A 25,279-nucleotide genomic window follows, 5' to 3' on the forward strand; every position below is an offset into this window, starting at 1 on the left:
AATAATCAATGATTTAACAAAAAAATAAAATATTCAATTAAATTTTAAAATTATTGAGGAAATATTTAATTAATAATAACTTTAAGATATTTTAATTGAATAAAAATTAGTTACTTTTTTAAAAAAATTATATATCAGATGTCAGATCAAGCATTGAATATGAAAGTAAAGAATTTTTTTTTATATTAATATAATGTAAAAAAAAAGAAAGTAATTTTTAATGAAAGGTAGTAACTGAAACAGTGCATTATAGAAATAGTGAGAAATATAAATAAAAATATTTGTATGTACTCACTGAAAATTCGAAGATATTATGTTTTAATGATGAAAAATTTTGTAATAAATAAATAAAATTACTAGTTATTTGTTCAGATGGAAATATTCAGCTTGCACCTTTAGCGTAAGGCAGATCAAATAACAATGAAAGTGGCTAGATACGCGCGGTAACTCCTACTCTTAAATCTTTCTTTCTTTTTTCTTCCGGCAATACTTATGTGGAATATGTTTGAAAGCAATGAGTTTAATATAAGATTTATCCTGAGATTTATTTATTCTAAATTAATTGATTTCATTATTTTCAATGAATTAATGATTATGATATGATTTTTTTAACATGTTTTAACAATAACATGTTTTAATATTTATAATATGATATAGTAAGCATAAGAAATTATTTTATTTATATAATGTAGTGTATTTTTAATCGTAAAAAAAAAATTTATATAAATTCGCTTTCTTCGAATTTTAAAGAAAACTTAAGATTTTTTAAGATTTAAGAATTTATTAAAAAATAATATAGATTAAAAAAATATTAATCTTGATAACGTAAAATATGATATCAAATCTATATGTATGTAAAATTAATATAATAATTAAAATAAATTATTAATAATATGCATATGTAAAAATAATAACAGATTACATATTATATTTCATGTGTGGAATAATAGATGAATTGCATGATATGCGATTGATGCGACCTCAAACAGTTGATCATGATATTCTTATACATATTATTTCTTGATCGAGAATGAAAATAAAAATGATGCATCAATTTGTTTGGTGTGTGTATAATATTATGAATTATACTGCAATTATGATTATTCGTTAAATATTGTACGTTATAGATTAAAAACGTTCAAGTTATTTGTGAATTTAATCGTTTTCAAATTTCTGATAAAAACACATAACATAACATAAACAGTTTTCTAGGTTATATACATAAAATGTTTTTTTCTAGAAAGAACTTCTGTTTATTTATCATAGTTTTAGGTGAGACATTAATATCTTTCGTTGCAATTTGATAATAAGACAATTTCAATTTCTCTTATTTGTGTAGTTCATGTAATAGGTGTTTTTGGACGAATGGGCGAATGTGAAATGATAGAAGTAATCTCATTTAAGAACTCTGATCAAAAACCTGAATCTAATTCGGAAGATATAAAATATAAAGAAGAAAATAAAATTATCGAAGCAAATGTGACAGCAACTAATTCGTCTTCTAATGTGACTAAAGTCAATTGTTTAACAGATAAAATCTATGGGCCAGTAGAAGTAAAATAAAATATTTGAAAATATTAAATATAAAATATAAAAGAAAAATTATATTACATAAATATAAATTTCAGATTGTTAATGCAACCAGATTAATGAAATTATTAATCTTAGAACCTGCACCATCAAATAAAAGTAGAAATGATAAAGAAGGCAGACTTTTACCAGGAACTTGCGTAATAGTATTATTTTATGCCAGATGGAGTATATTCAGTAGTCAAGCTGCGCCACATTTTAATGCATTGCCACGTTCATTTCCACATATTAAAGCAGTAGCATTAGATGCTATTAAATATCAAAAGTAAGGTTATGAAATAAATATAAATATTTATATAATTAAAAAAATCTAAAAGCTTTTTAAATTTTCCATAATTTCAGTTTTAATGCTCAATATGGAATTGTTGGAGTTCCAACATTAATGCTTGTTCATAATGGAAAACCTGTAGCAAAATTTAATTATACTGTTTACACATTGGAAACTTTTGCAAAATTTATAACACAAATTACTAATTTACAACCAAATGGATCATTATATGTTACATCTTTGGATTTTTCTGGTCCTGTTTCTAGTACACCTTCTAATGGAACAGATTATTGTTTAGTTCTTTCATGGATTTTCATTACTGCATGTGCTTTGTATTTTACATCTCAAAGTAGATGGTGGCAACAATTTGTAGAATTAATTCAAAATACATGGCGTGAAAGTAATGCTCAACATGAACATGTTGATTAAAACATAAAAAAAGAGACTATTTTTATTCCATGTAACAAAAACATGGCATGAAATTCAAATATGGTATTATTATTGATTTACGTGATAATATATATTGTAATTATTAATTAAGACAATGTATATATACTTTGCTAAATAAGTAAAATACAGAAATACATACTGTTATACAGAAGGATATATTGTCTAATTATTATTTTTTACCTTCTGTTAGTATTTATAAAATTATTTATTATAAATTTTGCATTTTATATAATATTTCATAATATTGTAATAATATTGTAATTATTGTAAATATATTGTAAAATATAATTTTATCTTTTAGTAATATATTATTGAATTATAAATTACAGGAAGTTTTGCAAATGCGAAGTTTGTTCTAATGAAACCTGAACATACCGCGCGCCTTTTGTCAATTGAGCATCTAATTCATTTTCAATTGCTATCAATTGTTTTGATGTATGTACTATAATACAAATGATTTGAAACTCTCGAGAGATGAAATCTAACAAGATTATAATAATTTGTATTGCAATGAAACAATTATGATGTTGTAAATAATAAAGCTTGAATTTGACTTCGATAGTTAATATACCGAAACTCGCATGTAATGGCCGACTTCGCGATTCACTTATCACATCCCTAACTTCATGATTGTTGTGTGCGGCATTTGTTTGCGCTGAAGTTCGTCTCTAATGAGTTTTGTTATCGCTGTTATTATAAGAAAGAAATGCCGTTTATTTTTATGTAATATAATTGATTGCAATTAAATAGATATTCTGTGAAAAGCCAAGTCTTCCGAAGAAACAACATGACATTGTTCTATATCTGGATATATTTGAAGAGTTATACTGATTTTTGTGATTCATCATCAGGTTAGGTTCTTAACAAGGAGCCGGCTTTGTTTTTTAATTAAAAATAAAATAGACAAACGTAAAAAAATCGAGTTAAGTTAATAAAAAAAGTAGAGGGTCAGATTAAGGTCAACAAAGACCCTCTATGAGATCAGCACCAAAACGAAAAAGATAATGGGCTCGTTGAATCTTGTCTGCCCAATGTGCTGTGGTGAAACGTTTAACAATCCACAGTCATTAAAGTACCATTTATTAAGCATGACGGACAACCTATACTGTCCTGGTTGTTCGCAGCGATCTGACTCAGTAATGGCACTCATTCAACATTTGGATCGGTGTGGACAAAGCGTTGAATCAGAGGTATCATCTGAATCAAAACGTGATACTGAGGAAGATGCTCAACAGGAATCTCAATCAGTAGATACAGAAGTGTTAATGGTTAATACCCAATGAAAATTTTTGTACTTATATTCTCTTTGGTTTTTGTTTGATAATTCTAATTTTAGGATACAAATGTTGAAGGAATAGATCAAAGCTTTCTAGCAACTGTAAATGACACTGGAATTATGATAGTTGGTGGGCCTCAAACTATACAAGTTGATGAAAATGGTGTGTAAACATGTAATTTAATCTATCTTAATTCTGTTTGTTTGACTATTATTTCTAATGAAAATATCAGGAGATATTAAAGTCGTAGAAAAGATGGAAACTGAAGAGACACACATGGAGCAAAATTCTTTGGAATTTAAGATGTCAGAAAAAGTTCCTAATATTGCAAGCAAAGCAGAAGAAAAATCTTTATCTCAGGATCAGTTAGTGGCAATTTCAACCACTTCAGAAGCAGATGATAAAAATAGAAATAAAAATGTAATTACTATTTTACCTGATGGTTCAGAACTTCTTGATGGAGATACTGGTGCTTTGATAAATATGGATCATATAAATGATGTAGGTGAATTAGATGAAGATGGACTTTTACATGTTAAACAAGAACTTTGTGAGGTATGAATAATAAAGATAATATTTATACATGAATAAATAAATTATATAATTAATAAATGTAATTTTTACAGATTGAACCAGAAGCAGTTTACAGTTGCACTAGTTGTGACATGAGCTTTAATTCTGTTGTGGAACATATAAAACAATTTCATGATGGACAAGAAGTACTACTTGAAATAGCTGATCAATTAGATGATATTCCTACAGTACCTGCAACTAACACCTTAACTTCAGAATCAGGAAATGTAATCAATAATAGACAAAGGCAAAGTATGAATACTCTTCGTACAGAAGAATGTGTGGACAGTGAAGGAAGATTATATACAAGAAAAGTAGTACAAATAGAAAGATTCTGGGATAGAACTCCAGCACAAACATCACTTCAATCTACTAAAGCACCAATGATTGAAAAATTTTTTTCTAATGTAGAAGGAGTGAAAGTATGAAAAGTGTTTATTTGTCTATTTATTATAATCAATCTTGATATTTTTTTCATATACATTGATTATAGGTACGAGAAAAAAGATTGGCTGCAACACCAATGAGAATGTATAGATGTAATCAGTGCCTTCAGCAGTTCTCTAAATTAGGAAACTTTCGAGTTCATGCATGTCTTCATGGCAATAATCGTTGTGATAGTTGTGATCAAACTTTTGCAACACCGAAAGCATTACAATTACATGCAAAAGTACATGAAGGTGAACCTGATCCAAATCAAAAAACTTTCATATGTGAAACTTGTGGTACAGAATTTTGTTCACATAAAAGTTTGCGCTTGCATTCTCGAATGCATGCACCAGTCAGAGCAAGGCATGTTGATGCACCTGAAGGAACACCTAGTGCAACATTCACGTGTCCTGAGTGCGGTAATGTTTCGAAAATTAAATTTAAACATAATTAATATAATTTTTTTTTTAAAATACACTAATATTTATTTATATATTATTATATAATTATTTAGGTAAAACATTAGCAGAATCATACAAAGAAGCGCACATGGCATTACATTCTGGTGATTCTGTTACTTGTACAGTATGCAACAGGAAATTTGATTCTGCTGATAGTTTAGCAATGCATGCCGCGGTACATACAGAACTAAGTCAACCACATTCACCAACACCACCTACTACAGAGACTGCTACAACTGCTGAACCTGCAGAAAATCAAAAGCCTTATCAGTGTCAACACTGTGGTCGCAGATTTACAAGACCTCATGAGAAAGTAAAACATGAACGTATCCATACTGGAGAAAAACCACATGCATGTGAGGTAAGTATATTAAAAATAATATCATTTCTATTATAAAAATAATCTACTATCTCTCAGGTTTGCGGTAAAACTTTTCGTGTATCTTATTGTCTGACTTTACATATGAGGACTCACACTGGAGTCAGGCCATATGGATGCCAACATTGTGGTAAAAGATTTAAGGCTTCATCCGTATATAATCATCATTTGCTTACACACGGAGAAGAACGTGCTTACACATGCCCATATTGTCCAAAAACTTTTAAAACACGTGTTCAATTAGCAGGGCACAAAAATAGTCACACTAAACCATTTCGATGCACTGAATGTTCCCGTCCTTTTGCTTCTTTGTATGCCGCGCGTGCTCATATACAAACTCATAAAAAAGATAATAATTTAAAGTTCAGTTGTTATATTTGTGGTGCATCCTATGGTAGAGCATTTGCATTAAAAGATCATTTAAAACAACATGGTCAAGACGTATTAGCTCCTCCAGAACCAGCAAGAGAAGAAGAAATTCATGAAGGAGAAGATTTTTTGCTTGCTGAAGAAGAAGTTGAAGATGATGAATTAGTTATTCCATCACCATTACCCGTCGCGCAATCATCAGAAGCTGATGATACAGAATGAGACTATAAAAGCTAGTCATATGTTTGTTATAAATTGTAGTTTAATATTGTTTAATGTAATGGAAAATGATGATGATGAATGAATCCCTATTTTCCATAGTGTTCAAAGACTATCAGCAGGATTTATATTCATGCATTAAATGTTATAAAATTTTAGTTTTTATGAACTGACATTCTAATGTGAATTGCTGCTGTGACTAGACATGAATAGTATTTGTTTGTAAATAATACAAATATACAAATATTTGTATTATTTGTAATTATTTGTAAATAATACAAATAATACATATTACAAATTTGTATATCCTCAATGGTATTGTGCGGATAGAATATGTGAAATATGAATAGCAATTGTATCAGAGATAGTTTTATTATGCCTGTTTAATATATTAAAGTAAAAAAATCTATATTATTTAATTTATGATCTATTTTAACAATTGAGTTACATTATTAGTTGCAACTATGTTGTGAATTTCAATACTTCATACCTTTCTTAATTTCTACTTTTTTAGTTATTTAATAGTAATATAAGATAATAGTAATATAATAAAATGAATTACAAAATATTTCTTTATTTTAACTATAAAAAAATAAAAATCTAACAAAAATCTTTCTCAAAGATTAATATTAGAATTAATTCTAAGAGTTCCAATGGTGTTAAAAATTTATAATATAAAAAATATAGATGTATTCGTAAAAAAGTATATAAACGATTAATAATTTCAATTATTTTTAATCTCTTAAAAAAATAACATTTAGTACTACTGAAATTAAATATTTGCATAATTAAATCGTACTATTAGTATAACTTTTATATATTTTTCGTACATTAAAAAAAAATTATGAAAAATCGTTTAGATAATTTTATGACTGACTAGAAAATAATCTACTAAGTACAAATTATATAAAGTGTCTAATAAAAAATATATAAATAATAAATATATGATATATAAATCACAGCTACGTAAAATATTGTGCAAAAATATTTTTATTTAAATGTGCCAAATGTACATTCTTGTACATAAACAAAATCTAATTAATTTATATAGATAAAAAAAGCTACCGCACATCATTATACAAATTATACAAATTTATATGAAATTCATGTGTATTCATATACATTTTCACCAAATAAAATATACTTATAAATTAAAATATAAATCATCATTATTTAATAATGATGATAAATCATCATTATTTTTCATAAAAAAAAATATTTTTTTAAAAATATTTCCAGAATTGACCAATTATTTTTAACCGAAATCTCATGTTTCAAACTTTACTAAAGTGCTGAATAAACAAACTTGTTCTTGATGTTATAATGTACCATCTGTTGCATTTAGATTAAGTCTCTTGCAATTATGATTAAACCTTTAGTACTTTATTAGAATTCATGTCGTTCTTGTGCCTTATTAAAATAAATGACATGGGTTTTTTAAATTTGTGGAATAAAAGTTTTATGTTAGATATACAATGGAATTATCATATAGAGAATAATTATGATTTTGCATCTGCTAATTTGGAAGTATGATTTTATTTAAAATATCGATTAGTTATTATATTCACTATTAATATAATTGACAAATATATAAATTCTTAGTGGGAAAATGTCGACACTAGTAAGTATATGTTTCCCAGAGAAATTTGGGAAATACGTCCTATGTGGGAAATAATTGTAAAAATCATCAGCATTTTACCAATTATCATTATTGGATCTTTTGCTAATGGTGGATTAATCTACGTGATACTCAAAGAAAAATCTTTACATACTACAACTAATCTCTTAATTGTGAATATGTGTATCGCGGATTTAGGTACATGTTTAATATGTCCATGGATATTTCTTTGCGTCGATCTATTTCAAAATTATATTTTGGGAGAGATTGGCTGTCGATTGGATGGATCATTGGTCCATGCTTTAACATTAGTTGCAGTTTTTAATTTGAGTGCAATTAGTTATGATCGTGTTTCTGCTATTGTCCTTAATTGCTCGGGAAAATTAACAAAAAGGTGATAAAATAAAGTATTAAAAATATAAAAATCATTATATAACAAATAATATATATATTACATTTTTTTTATCATGGATTTTATTTGGATCATGGATATAATCATGGATTTTTATGGATTGATATCATGGACATTATATGGATTATACATCAGGATGATGTATATTTTACTTTTTTCTACTTGGATTTTTGGAATATCTGTTGCCATTCCTTTGATTTATTTTCGTCATTATTATGAAAGACAATGGAAAAATTATTTAGAAACTTATTGCACTGAAGATACTGTACTTATTTATCCTTATTGGCATATTTTTGCTGGTTTAAGTGTTTGGGCACCATTGACTATCATGGCAATATGTTATACAGCTATTCTTATCAAAGTATTAAAATGATAAAGTATTTAATTTTTCTTATAAATATTATAAAAATATAAATATAATCTATAAAATATCGAATTTTAGTTAGATCGTTATGAATCACAAGCTCTAAAAAATAAATATCCAATTGTAGTAAAATATAAAGGAAAAGTAGCACAAATATTGGCTCTTATAGTTGTAGCATTCATTATATGCCGTGTACCATTTACCGCATTAATAATTCGTAGAGCACAATTATTGAAAGAAACGCCTAAAACAGGACAAGCAGAAGCTATATATCCATTATGGTAAATATTTCTAAAAAATTAATAAAAATATTTTTCCAATATATATGTAGTATATAACAAATAAACAATTGTTACAGGTATATTAGCAGATATTTAGTATTAGTTAATGCAGCAATAAATCCTTTATTATATAGCTATAGTAGTAGTTCACTAAAGAAAGAATTAATGTTGTACTCTGCTACATCTTGGCTAATGCAAAAAAAAAAACAAAAAGTATTAAAAACTTGTATTATCTCAGGATTAAAAGCACAAAATTCTCATAATCTAAAACCACAATTTCCTTGTATACGAATCTTTTATAAAGACAGAAATACAATACCACATATTTCATCGACTATTATATGATCAAATGTTAGAATTCTATTTAATTAATTTTATAAATATATTTTATATATTTTATTGAGAAATATAATGAGAAATATAAGAATAGGATAAATAATATTTAAAATCTTAAATTTCTTGTATAGATGCATTTCTTATCTATTTTTATATATTATATACTTACATCAAAAATATAAAATAGTAATGCAAGCAATTAAATAAGAAACGGCAGTTTTAAATATAAAGCATTTCTCAATATAAAACAGATTTGATCAATTTTTGTAAAAATAAAAATGCATGGATACCTAGATATCTGAAGCATTATTATTTAATCGCTACATTTTTAAGACTATCAGTTGTAAGTTTGCCACCATTGACAGTAAGTAAAAGATTTCCATTCCAAGATGCTTCCCCATTACCATTTACTACGAGATCAACCTATAAAAAATTTAATTTAATAGTAACTTGTGAATATATAACTTCTTTCATTTTATTATATAAAAAACAAAAGTATACTTGTAATTTTTCCCATATTTTTTTTTTGGGATTAAGTACATCATCTGGTGATCCATCTTCATATCCATCCACAATTACTTTTTCACCTGGCTTGCTGTCTAATGGAGGTCTCAATGGTTCTACTCGTCTCATTGGTTCATCCCTATTATTAATAATTTAAAAATTATTTAATGTAATACATATAAATTTATAAATCAAAACAAAACATACATTGAAGCACATAAAACCATTCCATGGGATTGAACACCTCTTAAATTTGCTGGTTTCAAGTTTGCAAGAACAACTACCATTCTATCTTTCATTTGTTCTAATGGTACATAATTTACAAGTCCACTGACTATTGTACGAGGTCCAGTAGCTTCTCCAAGATCAATTTTTTCTACATAAAGTGAATCAGCATCAGAATGTTTTGATACTTCAATTATTTTGCCAATTCTAATATCTAATCGAGCCGGTGTTAATTCCTCAATAATTTCTAAATATTTAACATAAGTGTTTCATATTATCATTTAAATTTATAGTTTGTTCAATATTTGTTTTATATGAAAAAAATATTACTTGGCTTTTGTGGAGGATATGCTTTATTCGCTAAATTTTTTAATTTTGAATCTGTTTCAAATTCTTTTCTAATTGGATCTAAAAGTTTATTGATATAAATCTCAACTGCATTTTTTAAATCTCCAGGATGTATTTCTTCTTTAGCGAATGCATTTTCTAAATCTTCATATGTATCAAATGATATATCTCCACCTAAAAAAAGATGTATTATATATATTTGTATTTATTAAAAATATTAAAAATAAAAAATGAAACATACCAAATTCAGCTGTTCTATATATATTAAAAGATTCTCCTTCTTTTAATAAAGGATATATTACATATTTGGCAAATGAAAGTACTCCATTATCACTAATATTACCAGGTTCACAAAATGCTTTTTTTAACTTTTTTTTAACAACAGAAGCATTATCTAATAAATCAATCTTTGAATCTTCTTCAGAAGAAGACATTTTTGATCCTGCTAATCCAGGTACTGAAATAAAATTTTGTATTTATGATTTATAAATTTTAAAAACTAATTTTTGTATTTGATTTTAATATAATGTTTTTTGTTGCACACATACTCATTGGATTCATTAAATGAATACGTTTTTCATAACCAAGTAATGGTAAATATTTTTCTGAAAAGGTGAAAATTTTTCTTTGATCTATTCCACCAAACTGAGCATCAACTTTAAGATATTGTTCATCCAAAGCTTGTAAACCTGGATATAATAATCCAGAAAGCAAAGGATTTACAACTTGTTTAACTACTTCAGCACCTGCTTTTTTTGCATCATGCTCAGTAACAATAGAACTTAAACGATACACATCTAATGTATATTCCCTAGAATAAAAAGTAATTGATATAGCATATATTCTATCAATTTTTTGCTTATATTTAATCATATATGATTACTTACTTGGATAATTGATAATCAGTTCCTTTAACAAACTTTAATTTTTCTAAAGGTACATCAATAGATTTAAGCATAGCTTTAATGATTTTTTCATAATATTGGGTACGTAATTCTAAAAGTTCCCATGGTGCTTTCATATTATCCAAATAAGCATGAAGATCAGCAAATAATATAGTAACTTCTGCACCAGATTTTAAGAAATCTGCTATCTTGGACATTGGTGTAAAATAGCCAATATGAGGTCTACCAGTTGTAGCAGTACCCCAATAAAGCTTCAAATCTCGTTGTTTGAGAATACTTTTAAGTTTTTCATCACCAAGCCACTCAGCTAAGTTTCTTGTGATGAGTTCATATTTTTCTTCCCATTTCAGTTCAACCATGTTTATAGCACTAAATAAAAGATAAAACTAAAATTTTAGTTTTATATAGATAAATTAAAAATAAAATTAATGATTATACTTATTAATTAAATAAAATGACACATGTGTTTAGCCACGTGTACTTACGACACACGTCAAATTTCTAAACTTAACCTATAATTAATTTTAATTATAATAACATTGATTCTAATTAAATTCGTGCAAATATTTTAAATAATATATAATTCAATAAAATATAATAAATTAATACCAATATTATAACATAATTATAACAATTGTAACTATTTACTTAATATCTGTTTAAAATAAATCAATTGAAAATCAAAATTAAAAAATAATTAAATTCTTTATGTATGATATAAATTATTATCTTAATATTAAATCAATTACATTGCATAACTTCTTAAATACAATAAATTTTTTCGGATATAATAAATCCAAAAAAAGTTGATAAGTTGAATGCATGTACTACTGAAGGTATAGTGAGAGTGAGAATATGAATAAGATATTGAAGCATATAAAAACATATATACTTTCAATTCATTATGAATATTCATAATTACAATTCATAATTATAATTCATTATGAATTTAGAATAATGTTTTTTTTTAAATTATTGTTATATAATTTTTGTTGAAATTATTATTATATAAAATTAAATATTTAAATAATTTTAATTTACTATATTTTTTTTTAATTTGTTTATTATTATTCTCAATTTCATAATTCAATATTTATTATTCTCAATTTCATTAATCATTTCATTCTCTTCATTTAATATTTCATTATCTTCATTTTGTCTATAAATTATTGAATCTATTTTCTCAAGTTTATTAATTTTTTGATATCTTTCTTTAGCAACATCTTCCAATCTTTTATAAAGAATTGATGTTGTAGGAAACATACGTTTGAAATCACGGCGATCTAAACGAACTACTTCACATACTTCTAGCGCGATTACAGTTTCTAATCTTTTTCGATCTGGAAATATTATAGCTCCTTCACCAAAGTAACCTCCATCTTTTTCATGACATATCTTAAAAGGAAATTATTAATTTTTATTACTTTTATAACATATATTAATATAAAATAAATTCGCATACTTCTTTTCCAGAGAATGTAATAAGAGCAACAGTTCCACTAACTATAAAGAACATACAATCACCTTCAGTTCTACTTTTATATATGATATCTTCATTGAGATAAATGACTGGTTTTAAAATTCCTATAAAAATTTAACATTGAAAACAAAAAATCTTTTAAAATAAAAACATATTTTTATTTTACCCATTAAATTTCCAATGACATTGCGTGGCAAATGATGCAAAATGATTGCTGTATCTAACAATCCACGGCTACTGTGCATCATAATTTCTTGATTTAAAAGATCTAAATTTAAAAGTATATATTTATAGAAAATTATTTATTAAAGTTGATACAAAGTTTTTATCCAAATTAAGTATTAACTTGATAAAGTACGATATATTGCATTTTCTTTAAAATAACTGCCTTGAAAACGATACTCGTAATAATCAATAAGTCTTTTTTTAAGATTTTCTGGAAATTTTTTTTGATGAATATATTCTTTCACTTGATATATAACTTGTTGATATTTTAATTCTGCTTCTGCAGCTGATTCAACCAATTGTAAGATTATAACTATCATAATATAAAAAATAATTAAAAAATTATTCTTAACAAATAATTATATCAAAAAAGAAATAATTACCTAAAAAATAAATTATAAATCCTTTTCCAAACAATAGTAAAATACAACGTGTTATTATATCCATTTTACCCAGGGAATAAAATTCTAAACAAGTCGATGCCATAATATTACTCATGCCAATATGAAGATACATTAAATAAATATCAGAATCAGATTTCTCATACAATTTAGAAGTAATTAAATACATATCTGAATCCTATAACATTTATAACTTTATATCATTAATTTCAGAGATAAAATAAACATAAGAAATTTGAATATACGTACTTTTAAAGTTTCATCATTTATATATGCTATGATAAATGGGAAAAGGATTGTTATACAACTACTCCAATGAAATAATAATAATATCAAAATTAATAACCATATAATTTTTTCGTGAGCATGTGAAAGTACAAAATACTAGAGAAGATATATTATCTTAATCTTATATCTTAATAAGTTTAAGTTATTTTTTTTTACATTTTTAAATTTTTATATCTATTTCTTACTGCGTGAAGTATTTGTCCGATGTAGTGACGTAATGTATAAATACGTACAATTTTTAAAAGTGGTAAAAATTCGGGAATCAGTAATAAAGAATTTGAATTAGGTCCAGGAGGTAAAATACGATCTTGATAAAACCAAACATATGGAACCGATGATATAAGATCAAAAAAAAAATATCCTTTTATATAATTTCTAAAAATAATACTTGTTTTAAAAATATATTTCATCGATTAAAACATAATTTAAATTAAAAAACTTAAATAAATTAATGAATTACTGAATTATCAAAATTGGATCAAGAAAAATTTCATGACCATCCTTTGATTCAAAACCAGTTATCATATTAAATCCAATATCGCATAAGCAAATAATATATGCAGGATATACTAAATTCCAAATTTTTGGATCAGAACTTTTAGCTACTCTATGAAATGCCAAAATATATGGTATTGCAACAAACATGTACAGGAATGTAAATGTCATTAAGAAATCCCAATAATATCTATATAAATATAAATTTATTTTAAAATTATCTTTTTAATTATATTAATTATATTATTATATTCTTAATTATATATTTTGAAAAAATTAAAATTACCTTAAGTTACTACAAGGATGTATTACCCACCATGCTGTAGAACGCCCGTGTCTTCTCTTTTCAAAAGCAATCGCGGCTAAACTACGTAGGTAATTCCGAGTTAAAGGATGAGTTATAGAAACAAGAAAAACTTTCTGAAAATTTCGTTTCCAACGAGTATAAAATCTTGCATTTGGAGGTAATTTTGGTAAATTACTGTCAGATTTTTTTGGTAATTCGCAAACATGAACATCTAATAATCTCTTTCGCATTCGTTGCATCTTTATTTTATAATTACTTTATAAAATGATACAATGATATCATATGGTTTTAGAACTTTAATATATATTTCAAGAGAAGTTAAATCAGACAAATGATGCTAGTTTTTTTGTTTTCTTTTTTCTTTTTTTTTTTTTATATTTAAATAAAAAAATTATATATTAAAAAAAATACCAAAATGTCAGATAAGAAAGAAATTTTTTGTAAATTATTTGATATTCGAAAATGGATTCCTGAATTTTCAATTGGTAAATTTATTCTTTTTTCCTTTTCCATAATAAATATATAAATATTTTCACTGTAATAAATTGCCATAGAAAAGTACAACTTTCTAAGCGACGTAAAAAATGTATATATTAATTATATTTTACATGTTCTACATTGCAACTTAGACATGATATTTACATGGAAACTTAAGTAAAATATTCTTAAGAATTACTGTAATATTATGCGTGAAATCTATATCATAAAATCTCTAAATTACCATAGAACATATCAAAATCATTTTATACAATAACCTTTATATAAAATACATGATATTATATATTGTATCACAATTTGACAAATTTTTTACTGTACATATTAAAGTATAAATTGTAATTTCTTCATATTTTATTGTAAAATAATTTCATTTTCAAATCTTAGAGTATACATTAGTATGTACAATAAATTATTAATTTCCGGTCGATCAGTTTTAAACAAAATAATTATGTATTAATGATAAATATTAAAATTTTCTCAATAAGAAACCGAATTTCTCCAACAACGAATAAAAATATTCTATAAATAAAACAAGTAAATGTTCACGAACGATATGTAATATAGAAAAATATACAATATATATATATATATATATTATATATATATAAATTATTCGTCGCTGGTGAAATAAATTATATATGGAATGTAATTATTTTGATGTCTAGAAGTTATATTAATAGATTAAACATAGATTTTTGTTGAAAAAAATATTATGCCATCTTTTCAATATATTGTATCCTTCCTTTTTTTGTACTTCAGACTATATAAAACGAGCAGCTTTATGTTTTCGAGAAAGCTTAATAGTTTGTTTAAAAAATGAATCTATGAAGGATATGAAGCCAATAGGCAGTTACTCTATTTTGGTAGAATCCATTGGACCTAAAGCTCAAGAATTTTTAATACATGTACAATCTTCGATGTCTATTGATGGTCATTTCGGTGGGTCAAAAGTTATCAGTTCGGTGACATCGAAATTTCATTGCCTAGAAGAAAAGAGGACAGAGTTTGTTAATTTTTAGTAAACTTATGTTTTTTACATTCTTTTAAATAAAAATAATATTACATTAATATTATAGATTCATTTACGAAAATGGTCTATATGAAAAAACAATATTTATAGGAATAGAAGATAATTGTTATCATGTAAAATTAACACACACTTGTCCATGCGATAAATCTTCGGAAATTAAAGACTTATCCTTTTACACTAACAGTAGATTAATAAGTGAAGGAGCAAATATATTACTTATGCGATATTTGGCACTTATAAATTATGAAGGAATATTATCTTTTCAAAGCATTTCTATAGATGGAGATTCCACAGAATCTAATTATGTAAGAAAATATGAATATATTGATGAATTTAAATAACGAAATACATTTTTTATTAGATATGTACTCCTATTGAATGTATGGAATTAGATAATCGTGTGTTAAATGTTTATACGATTGAACGAAAACTATGTAGAGAAGATGGAACTGTTCATACTATAAGAACATATTTAACAGCAAAAGGTAGAATACTTCGACATAATTGGTTAGATGTGCCATATATTTTGAAAATTAATCCATTAGCAGATCTAAATATTCCAAGTAAAACAATAAGAATAGAAACACCATTAAAAGATTCTTGGAATGAAGATATTGAAATGTTTTCTAAATATTTAGATATAAAAGTAAGTAATATTTAATATATTTTAATGTAAAATAATTTATAAAAATAAAATACATATTTTATACATATATTATTAATAGTTTTCCAAAATCGCTGAAGAAACGGAATACTTAGCTGATCACCCGGAAATAAAACAATTAATTGCAGATTATATTCAAATACTGTTAGTTGGTAATCAATTTCTCGATTGGGAAAACATTGTACCAATATTTCTTAAACAGGTCAAATTGCATTTTACTTTTTACAATAATATATTAATATCTTTATAATTTACTGGTCTCCACAGTAAAACCAGAAAATGTGATAGACTTTACAATACAACATTTTAAAGCATTTGCAAAAAATCCAATGACTTGGGAGACCAGTACATTGAAAGAAGATTATGATAATAATGTAACATCACAGCTCACAGAAAAGAAGTTGGATACTTTATGCAATATCTGTGGATTTTATGTAGATTATACTGCATTGAAAAAGATTTGTTCGCAAGAAATTACATGTTTCACAGAAGAAAATCATGAAAAAGTAAATATTTTAATATACATTATATAATATAATATACTGTATAATAATTATAAATAATCAATTTCAGAATTCCAAAGTTATAAGCTCTATTGATTCAAAAAATTCAAATGATTTTACATCTGATATTGAAGAAAAATTGGATATATCTACTTCAATAAATCATGTGTCTAATTTTTCTTCACAATTAAAAAGAACTTGTGATCAATATGAAGCTATTATTAAATTTTATGACAAATATAAAGTAAATTTTATACATATTTATAATAAAATTATATACATATATTATATTATATTTATAAAACATTCATACAATTATTTAATTTTCAGTCTTATACCAAATGTTCTGAATGTTCTAAAATTTCTAAAATATGTACAAAATGTTCTATCATAGATCAAATATTACACAAATTAAAAGACTAAATAGCTATAAATTGTATTTGAGACATATAAACATTATTTTCAATTAATGCTAAAATTTACCTGTATCATTGTCTGTTAGGAGATGTATCTTTTTGGGAATTACATATAACGCAATTTTCCTAAAAAATAAAAAACATATAAAAATTGAAAAATATTTAAATTATTTAAAATTAAGATACATACCACTACTTCGAAATTTGGTAAACAATCTTCATGAAACGAATGTTTACAATAAAATACTACTAAATTTCTTGGTTCTGTAATAAAAATAATAAAAATAATAAAAAATGTAATAAAAATAATAAAAATTGCAATCAAAATGTTATTAATATTGTATTGTAAATAGCTTATTTTAGATACCTCTTATAATTATTTTTCTATGACAAGCTCCACACATTTGATCATCTAAAAAAAAAAGAAATTATATAATTATTATTATTAATTAATAATTGAAATTCTTATAAAATTTTCTTACATTCTTTCATAATTACAATTATTTTTATAATTAAATAATTTATAATTATTTATTACTAACCATCTATAAATATTCCTTTTTGATGACATTTAACTAATCTTTCATGTAAATTAAAATAATCATTAGATAAAATTTGTTTACATCCTTCTTGTACTGAAACTTGAAGATTATAATCACACATCATTTTAACTAAAGCTTTTTTCAGGCCTGGAATTTCTAGAGATGGTTTTATTCTTTCTACCATAAGTCTAGGATCGACATATGTACCTATTTTTTGCAAGAGAAATGTAATAGCTTCTGAAAGAAATATTTTAATATTATAATTTTAATATATTACAGTTGGAGAATTTAATATTATAATATTATAATTTAATAAAATATATTATTTCAATTTCTTACTAGGTTTATCTAGAGAATAAATAATCAAATCATTCCACAATTCTTCATCATCATGTTCCTGACAAAATGTAATTGCACTCTCCATATCATTCAATTCTCTAGTCATAAGTGCTAAAGCTTCAGAAGTATTTCCAATTCTACCAAGTAGATATACCATTTCTGGATAGAATTTTTTCTGACTACAAATATCTAATGCTTGTTGTATTGGATAATTATCAGAACGACGTAAAAGTGGTAATAATTTATCTCTTGAGTAATTAGCATAAAGTTGGACTAGCAATCCATGGTATGTACCTTTTGTATCTTTTTTATCTAATGCATCTAAATACTATTATAAATTATCTTTAAATATTAAAAGAAAGAAATTATAATATGTATTTCATATGTATTTTTGATCTTACCAAATATAAATATCGATGATTATGCTGTAATTTTTGTACAACAATATCAGATGGCACTCTGTCTTTTTCTAAAAAAAATTGTATAGCACGTTCCGCGTCTAAATCCATTAAACCTTCTATCATATCGTAAACAGTATTATACAATTGATATTTTTGAATAAGTTGAAATACATCCTTATGTCTCAACTTTAAATACATAGCTAACGCTTTGTCGTACTTTTCATCGTGAATGTATAAAATAGCTAAAGCTTCTAACAGTACATTTTGTCGTTGATTATGAATTAAAAGATGTTCTAAAACACCATTTACAACAGCTGCAACTTTATACAATTTTGGAGACCATTCTTTGACTAGTTGGAGAAATCCATCAGGATCCATTTTCAAATATTCATAAAGAACCATTTCATAAATTAATGGATCTAATGTTACATCACCTCTTGGAAGATAAGAAGAAATAGATCGCAACTGATGAACCCTTGCAAATTTATATACCTATAAAAAAATACAAAAAAATAATATAAGTAAAATTATAAATAAAACAAATAACTTAAAAAATAATAATACTAACTTCTTCTTCCCATAATTTTTTATCTTTTCCTAAAATTTTTAAACAGAGTTTGCCTGCTTCATCATATTTTCCACAACCTAACAAATGATCTAAGTATACACGACCAACATCAACTAAAGTATATTTTTTACAGTTTTTGCCATTATTCACTGTTACTGCTTCTAATGCTTGTTCAAATTTTCTATGATTTAATAACCATTCTATTCTATCATCTGCATCATATAAACTAGCTATAACAATATCTTTTGGGCTTACAATGAAAAATCTATAAATAGATATAAAAACAATTAGTTTTAAAATAATAAATTTAATAGAAATGAATATTTATTTTTAAATAAAAATACCTATTTTCTTCTTTTAGACAATCTAAATGATAATCATTACAACTATATTCTTTATAGCCACGAAGTGTAAGGGAATTTGCACAGACAAGAGAGAAAACCTGATATTTTGGTTCAATAACATGTAATGTTGGTCTCTGACTTTTTCCATTTTCATCTAATTCTTTCAAACAACCCAGTAATACTAATTGATTTTCTAAAGGTGCAATACCAGAAATATAAAAATCCACTCGGAAAGTTGAAACTAAAATTAACACTTTATTATTATATTATATTTTTATAATTTATAAGCTATAAAATATACCTGGATCTACTACATATTCTGGTAAGTCTCTGTTAACCATTTCTTGTGTTGATCTTTTCCTAATTTGACAAATTCGTACTATATCAACCCAACCAATTAGTAATGTTCTTTCATCTGACCATCGAAGATTACATCTATAATGTTCTGGTAATGCACTATATCAGAGAAAAATTATTTTAATCTTCATATCATATAGAATTTTTGTAATATCAGTTTTTTACTTACTCAGCAGATTTACTCCATTTAATAAGACCTAATGAACATCTGGCATTTAAATCATAAATTCTAACACCAGTATCGGATGCCCAAGCCACAAAATGACTAATCCATGCAATTGATCTTACTCCTCCTTCTGCATCACATAGTACAGTTAGTTTCATACGAGATAAAAAAGTTTTTTCATACAAAACCAATTTATCATCTCCTAAAAATAATTTTTATTTCAAAAAAATTAAAGTTTAACTTGTCTTAAAAAATTAAATACATAAAATAAAATAACCTGTAATAAATCTTCTTCCACTACCACTTTTGTAATAATTTGGATCTATAGCTATACTTTTAACTAATCTACCCATACTCATATTATGATTATTCTCAGTACTATAAAGACCATATATAAAAACTTTTCCATCATCACTACATGATGCAATGAAATCTCCATTATGATCTATAGATATCTGATTGACAGCAACTGTATGTGCTTGTAAACTTTTAGATTGTATATTATTTCCTTGATGATCTAAAAGATGTATCATACCCCAATGTGATCCCAAACATAGGAACTAAACAAAAATTAATTTATTATAATATATAAATATAATAAATTATATAGCTATTATAATTTAAAGAATTTATATATTAAGATATTTCATTTACATTATACAAAAGATTATGACCAAAAATCAGAATTTATGAAATTTATATATATAAATTTTATCATGGTTAACCTTTTCATAACTTGAAATTATTATTAACTTTAATATTTATAAATATTAGTGATTATATTTCACACCTTAGGATGTACTGCAATGCAACTAGCTGCATCATTTTGCAATATATGTTCCAAATCATTTCGTACCCTGACGTATTTGAGCCTAGGTTCTACTTCGTCTACTTCAGAGTCTGAATCATCTTGATTATTTTGATCTTCCTATAAAATAATTTGATACAATTGATACTTTAGCATCTTTTATTTTTGAAAAAGTTATTTAAATAATACCTTATTTGAGGTATTTTCCATGCCCGTTTCTTTAATTTTTTGGTTAAAGAGAAACTTGTCAATATTCGTAACCACGAAATGTCAAAACCTTTGAAACCTTTTACTTATATATCACAAATTTTTCTTTTTCTAATTTTGTTTCGTTATTTGCACTTTACATTGATTAACATTACAAAACAATCATTACAGAATGAATATATTAAAAATTTTTAAAAATACATTTTCAGTAAATATATTTCAAAAAGACAATCATATCAATACAGTAATTCAATTCTAATATACTATACTAATAAATATTAATATAGTTTATTTTACTGTGATGAAAGGTTAATGTGAGTTAGTGCTAGGTATACTGATTATGATGATAAAGAAAGCAATTTTTCTTATGTCTATTGCATAAAAACAATATAAATATTGCTTGTTTAATTATTATATCATATAAATATTTGTAGATAAATTATTTTTAATTTAATTAAATTTCTTTAATAAAATAATTCAAAATGTCAACAAACAATTCTATGTTCGATGAAAATACAACAATCTCACGAACTCCACAAAAACGCAAAGAAATTCTAAGAAAAATAATAACTAAGGCTCAATCTTTACGTAAGATTTTGAATATATATTATAAAAGAAAAATAAATATTATATTTAATATAAATTTTTCAGAAGAATCAATTAATGATGAAACTATAAAAACTCTGGAATTATGCATGGAAGAAACAGACAATATAAATTCCGAAACAAGTATAGAAGAAAAGGGTATATAACTTCTGAATATGTTTTCATATTTCATTTAATTCAATTTTTTGTTAAATATTTTTATTATTTAATTATATAATTATTTTTATTTTTTTAGTGCATAATCAAGAAGAAGTGTTAATGGATTCAGAAATGATGCACATATCTTCTAATGTTTTAAAACATTGTACAAGATCCTTAACAAAAGTTGTATGCTCATATAATCATGTAGAATTTGCTAAAAAAATAGTATGTATCATAATAAATTTTTTGTTTTTAATAATTGTTCAAAAATAAATTTTATCTATTTAACTTAGGTACAATATGTAAAACAACTTCCAGATGTTGAACCAGAAACACCAGATTGGTCACTTCTGGAATCGCAAGTTATAAAATGCTTTAAAAGAACACCTCGATATAGTACATTACTAGGTTTTATTCAATTTTACTATAAAATTTGTATAACTAATATTTATTTTTTATTACATTATATATTTATTTCATATATATTTTAGGTACTTTAACACCATTAGAAAAAAAGGAAATTAATAAAAAAAAGCCTGCAAAAGTAAAAGAAACTCAAGCACAAATTAAAAGACCAGATAATGTTGTAACAATTGAAAAGGAAGAAGAAGGACCAGAAGAAACTGTAAAAATGAAAGAGTTTATCTCTAAATATTATAAAATTTATCGCAAACCGCTCGATTTTTTTAAATTAATTTTACATCCTAATGATTTTGGAAAAACAATTCAAAATATTTTACAAATATCTTTTCTTGTTAGAGATGGAAAGATAAAAATAACTAAAGGTACAATGTTAGTTTTTGCAATTATTAAAATCTATGTATACTTTTATTTATTAAATATTATTTTCTTGATAGATGCATCTGGAATACTAGTTGTTCAACCTTGTACTAAAGATATGACAGCTCAAATGAAGACAGGAAATATCGAAAATATTCAAAATGTAATGTATTTAAACATGGAACAATGGAAGGTAATGCTGCTATTTTAAATTTTTTCAAATTATATATATATTTTTTTTAACATTCATTTTATATTTTAGATCCTGAAAAATATTTATCGATTGGAAAATCCATTAATTGAATCTGAAATAAAATAATTTTCTTTAATTTCTATTTTCTTTTTATCTTAAACGAAAAATTTTCGTAAAAACAAAAATATTTGGTCTTTTTCTCTATTTTTGTAAAATTTTTATTAATTTCTAACATATACTATAATATTAAAGTATATGTTATAAATAATAACAATATCAAATTAATATGAAAACATCTGAAACAAAATTACACAATTTATATAAAATTTATGGTTAATTATGTTCATGATGTTTTCGAAAAATTCATATACTTTTTGTGAAATTTCGAACGGAAAACAATCTTCTAATCCACGTATATTGTTGTTTAAAAATCCCTATACTTTTGGATAAAAACTAATATTTATAGAAAAAAAGAAACAGGCCTGTATTATTAGAAGATCGTTTTAATTACTTTTTAATGACATGATTAATGACTGTGAATTAATTTATTGTTTTGCCAACGATTCTGCTTTTGCTACTACTTCTTCAATTGGCCCAACCATGTAGAATGCAACTTCCGGCAAATGATCATAATCTCCAGCAAGAATTTTCTTAAATCCTTTAATAGTTTCTTCTAATGGTACTAATTTACCAGCGTGACCAGTAAATACTTCAGCAACCTATATAAAGAAGATTAATTAACAAAAATAATATTATGAAATATCGTCAATATCGTAAAATGTGTATTCATATGTATACCTGGAATGGTTGAGACAGGAACCTCTGAATTTTACGTGCACGTGCAACAGTGAGTTTATCTTCTTCTGATAATTCATCCATACCTAAGATAGCAATAATATCTTGAAGTGATTTGTAATCCTGTAAGATTTTCTGTACGCCACGAGCAACATTATAATGTTCAGCACCAATTATATTAGGATCCATGATACGAGAAGTGGAATCAAGGGGATCGACAGCAGGGTAGATACCTAATATAATATCCAAAAAAAAGAGAAAATCATAAATTTTCACATTATTGAACTTTAATATAAAAATTATAAAAATAAGTATTTATATTTACCTAATTCAGCAATAGCTCGAGACAATACAGTTGTAGCATCTAAATGAGCAAAGGTAGTGGCAGGCGCAGGATCTGTCAAATCATCAGCAGGTACATAAATAGCCTGCACAGAAGTAATAGATCCTTTTTTGGTTGTTGTAATTCGTTCCTGCATACTACCCATATCAGTTGCTAATGTTGGCTGATAACCTACAGCAGATGGAATACGACCTAACAAAGCTGATACCTTTAAAAAAAAATAACTTTTAATAAAAAAATATATTTAAATTATAACATAATAAAAAAATAATATATACTTCAGAACCAGCTTGAGTAAACCTAAAGATATTATCAATGAATAATAATACATCCTGTCCTTCTTGATCACGGAAATATTCGGCAACGGTTAAGCCAGTTAAAGCGACACGAGCACGAGCGCCTGGAGGTTCATTCATTTGACCATATACCAGAGCTACCTTGGAAGTTTTATCTTTCAATGATATGACTCCAGATTCAATCATTTCATGATATAAATCATTTCCTTCACGAGTACGTTCACCCACACCAGCAAATACAGAGTAACCACCATGGGCTTTTGCTACATTATTGATTAATTCCATAATTAATACAGTTTTTCCAACACCAGCACCTCCAAATAGACCTATTTAAATATAAATACCTATTTAATTAAGTTGATATGAATAAATTGCATATTATAAGTGTATAAAATATAAATTTTACCTATTTTTCCTCCTTTAGCATAAGGAGCAAGAAGATCAACAACTTTTATTCCAGTTACTAAAATTTCCTGTTCAACAGACATATCTACGAATTCTGGAGCATCAGCATGAATAGGAGCAAGTTTATCAGTAGGAATAGGTCCACGCTCATCAATTGGTTCACCAATAACATTAATAATGCGTCCCAATGTCTCAGCACCAACAGGAATACGAATAGGATATCCAGAATCCAGTACATTTTGTCCACGAACAAGACCTTCAGTACCTATTTGATTATTTCAATATAAGTAAAAAATTTTTATAAAACTATATAAATATAAATTTTTTTTTTATTTCTATATTTTTTATTATATTTTATATTTAATATACACAATTATAACATGAAATTACCATCCATAGCAATAGTGCGTACTGTGTTTTCTCCCAAATGCTGTGCTACTTCAAGGACTAGCCTGGGGGTGCGATTTTGTACTTCCAAAGCATTAAGAATTGGAGGAAGAGCATCATCAAATTGTACATCAACAACTGCACCAATGACAGCAACAATTTTTCCTTGAGCTCCACCTTTGGAGCTTGCAGCTTTTGCATAATCTCTACCTAATTATAAATAATTATGCCTTAATATGTACTTTTGCATATAATTAATTATTATTTCTGAAATTATATATATATA

At 25.2% G+C, this 25,279-nt stretch overlaps 9 protein-coding genes across 31 annotated transcripts in view; 5 read left to right on the forward strand and 4 right to left on the reverse strand.

Moving 5' to 3' along the window:
* The window catches only part of LOC102673997, a 3,711-nt gene extending 3,195 nt beyond the window's left edge, over window positions 1–516 (reverse strand). Inside the window, exon 1 of the mRNA XM_006618323.2 lies at window positions 296–516. The gene's annotated coding sequence lies outside the window, so the exon portion shown is untranslated. The remainder of the gene's footprint in view (window positions 1–295) is intronic.
* Window positions 517–959: 443 nt separating this feature from the next.
* Window positions 960–2,307, forward strand: LOC102674221 (thioredoxin domain-containing protein 15). 3 transcript variants are annotated; one of them, XM_006618325.2, is made up of 4 exons: window positions 960–1,272; window positions 1,340–1,554; window positions 1,629–1,855; window positions 1,933–2,307. In XM_006618325.2, the coding sequence occupies exons 1-4, from the start codon at window positions 1,227–1,229 to the stop codon at window positions 2,285–2,287; spliced, it is 843 nt and encodes a 280-aa protein (XP_006618388.1). In that variant the 5' UTR covers window positions 960–1,226; the 3' UTR covers window positions 2,288–2,307. The 3 variants fall into 3 exon arrangements, with proteins under 3 accessions (XP_006618388.1, XP_006618389.1, XP_006618390.1); XM_006618326.2 differs by having other exon boundaries at window positions 972–1,272; window positions 1,352–1,554; XM_006618327.2 differs by having other exon boundaries at window positions 990–1,062.
* A 566-nt stretch (window positions 2,308–2,873) lies between these two features.
* LOC102674528 (zinc finger protein 431-like) lies at window positions 2,874–6,633 on the forward strand. Of its 2 annotated transcripts, none has more exons than XM_006618328.2 (7): window positions 2,874–3,576; window positions 3,645–3,747; window positions 3,818–4,140; window positions 4,212–4,580; window positions 4,652–5,006; window positions 5,102–5,409; window positions 5,467–6,633. In XM_006618328.2, exons 1-7 carry the CDS (start codon window positions 3,313–3,315, stop codon window positions 6,016–6,018), a joined length of 2,274 nt encoding a protein of 757 aa, XP_006618391.1. In that variant the 5' UTR covers window positions 2,874–3,312; the 3' UTR covers window positions 6,019–6,633. The 2 variants fall into 2 exon arrangements, with proteins under 2 accessions (XP_006618391.1, XP_006618392.1); XM_006618329.2 differs by having other exon boundaries at window positions 3,830–4,140.
* Window positions 6,634–6,762: 129 nt separating this feature from the next.
* LOC102681686 (neuropeptide Y receptor type 1) lies at window positions 6,763–9,082 on the forward strand. The gene is made up of 4 exons (XM_031511803.1): window positions 6,763–8,027; window positions 8,181–8,406; window positions 8,488–8,690; window positions 8,768–9,082. Exons 1-4 carry the CDS (start codon window positions 7,645–7,647, stop codon window positions 9,033–9,035), a joined length of 1,080 nt encoding a protein of 359 aa, XP_031367663.1. The 5' UTR covers window positions 6,763–7,644; the 3' UTR covers window positions 9,036–9,082.
* Window positions 9,083–9,145: 63 nt separating this feature from the next.
* On the reverse strand, window positions 9,146–14,458 carry LOC102675375 (tyrosine--tRNA ligase, cytoplasmic). Of its 15 annotated transcripts, none has more exons than XM_031511785.1 (12): window positions 13,097–13,292; window positions 12,835–13,026; window positions 12,655–12,756; window positions 12,471–12,511; window positions 12,314–12,403; window positions 10,991–11,394; window positions 10,652–10,914; window positions 10,345–10,560; window positions 10,086–10,277; window positions 9,738–10,002; window positions 9,528–9,669; window positions 9,146–9,449 (listed from the first exon to the last, which is right to left on the reverse strand). In XM_031511785.1, exons 1-12 carry the CDS (start codon window positions 13,281–13,283, stop codon window positions 9,336–9,338), a joined length of 2,208 nt encoding a protein of 735 aa, XP_031367645.1. In that variant the 5' UTR covers window positions 13,284–13,292; the 3' UTR covers window positions 9,146–9,335. The 15 variants fall into 15 exon arrangements, with proteins under 15 accessions (XP_031367645.1, XP_031367644.1, XP_031367646.1 ...); XM_031511784.1 differs by having other exon boundaries at window positions 12,471–12,592; XM_031511786.1 differs by lacking the exon at window positions 12,835–13,026 and having other exon boundaries at window positions 12,471–12,592.
* Window positions 14,151–17,468, forward strand: LOC102674749 (ciliogenesis-associated TTC17-interacting protein-like). 4 transcript variants are annotated; one of them, XM_031511796.1, is made up of 4 exons: window positions 15,588–15,720; window positions 15,823–16,037; window positions 16,094–16,378; window positions 16,458–16,859. In XM_031511796.1, the coding sequence occupies exons 2-4, from the start codon at window positions 15,951–15,953 to the stop codon at window positions 16,644–16,646; spliced, it is 561 nt and encodes a 186-aa protein (XP_031367656.1). In that variant the 5' UTR covers window positions 15,588–15,720; window positions 15,823–15,950; the 3' UTR covers window positions 16,647–16,859. The 4 variants fall into 4 exon arrangements, with proteins under 4 accessions (XP_031367658.1, XP_006618393.1, XP_031367656.1 ...); XM_031511799.1 differs by adding exons at window positions 16,970–17,143; window positions 17,230–17,468 and having other exon boundaries at window positions 15,685–16,378; window positions 16,458–16,902; XM_031511798.1 differs by lacking the exons at window positions 15,588–15,720; window positions 15,823–16,037 and adding an exon at window positions 14,151–14,268.
* On the reverse strand, window positions 15,534–21,327 carry LOC102675136 (vacuolar protein sorting-associated protein 41 homolog). Of its 3 annotated transcripts, none has more exons than XM_031511783.1 (14): window positions 21,030–21,327; window positions 20,823–20,960; window positions 20,310–20,592; window positions 20,036–20,234; window positions 19,811–19,965; window positions 19,510–19,762; window positions 19,166–19,430; window positions 18,598–19,089; window positions 18,197–18,524; window positions 17,858–18,091; window positions 17,683–17,727; window positions 17,506–17,579; window positions 17,383–17,441; window positions 15,534–15,685 (listed from the first exon to the last, which is right to left on the reverse strand). In XM_031511783.1, exons 1-13 carry the CDS (start codon window positions 21,048–21,050, stop codon window positions 17,388–17,390), a joined length of 2,541 nt encoding a protein of 846 aa, XP_031367643.1. In that variant the 5' UTR covers window positions 21,051–21,327; the 3' UTR covers window positions 15,534–15,685; window positions 17,383–17,387. The 3 variants fall into 3 exon arrangements, with proteins under 3 accessions (XP_031367643.1, XP_031367642.1, XP_006618397.1); XM_031511782.1 differs by having other exon boundaries at window positions 17,858–18,094; XM_006618334.2 differs by having other exon boundaries at window positions 17,858–18,094; window positions 19,510–19,750; window positions 21,030–21,326.
* A 10-nt stretch (window positions 21,328–21,337) lies between these two features.
* On the forward strand, window positions 21,338–23,249 carry LOC102676429 (non-structural maintenance of chromosome element 4). Its single transcript, XM_006618346.2, has 7 exons — window positions 21,338–21,635; window positions 21,699–21,791; window positions 21,889–22,019; window positions 22,088–22,202; window positions 22,286–22,579; window positions 22,652–22,767; window positions 22,837–23,249. Exons 1-7 carry the CDS (start codon window positions 21,530–21,532, stop codon window positions 22,891–22,893), a joined length of 912 nt encoding a protein of 303 aa, XP_006618409.1. The 5' UTR covers window positions 21,338–21,529; the 3' UTR covers window positions 22,894–23,249.
* Window positions 22,970–25,279, reverse strand: part of LOC102676564 (ATP synthase subunit beta, mitochondrial) — a 3,517-nt gene continuing 1,207 nt past the window's right edge. Inside the window, exons 2-7 of the mRNA XM_006618347.2 lie at window positions 24,997–25,203; window positions 24,608–24,871; window positions 24,184–24,527; window positions 23,888–24,113; window positions 23,566–23,795; window positions 22,970–23,486 (exon numbers count right to left, since the gene is read on the reverse strand). Of these exons, the coding sequence (XP_006618410.1) occupies window positions 23,313–23,486; window positions 23,566–23,795; window positions 23,888–24,113; window positions 24,184–24,527; window positions 24,608–24,871; window positions 24,997–25,203 (1,445 nt within the window). The 3' untranslated portion in view covers window positions 22,970–23,312. The remainder of the gene's footprint in view (window positions 23,487–23,565; window positions 23,796–23,887; window positions 24,114–24,183; window positions 24,528–24,607; window positions 24,872–24,996; window positions 25,204–25,279) is intronic.

Source organism: Apis dorsata, unplaced genomic scaffold (assembly GCF_000469605.1).
Source record: "Apis dorsata unplaced genomic scaffold, Apis dorsata 1.3 scaffold_348, whole genome shotgun sequence".
Classification (NCBI taxonomy): domain Eukaryota; kingdom Metazoa; phylum Arthropoda; class Insecta; order Hymenoptera; family Apidae; genus Apis; species Apis dorsata.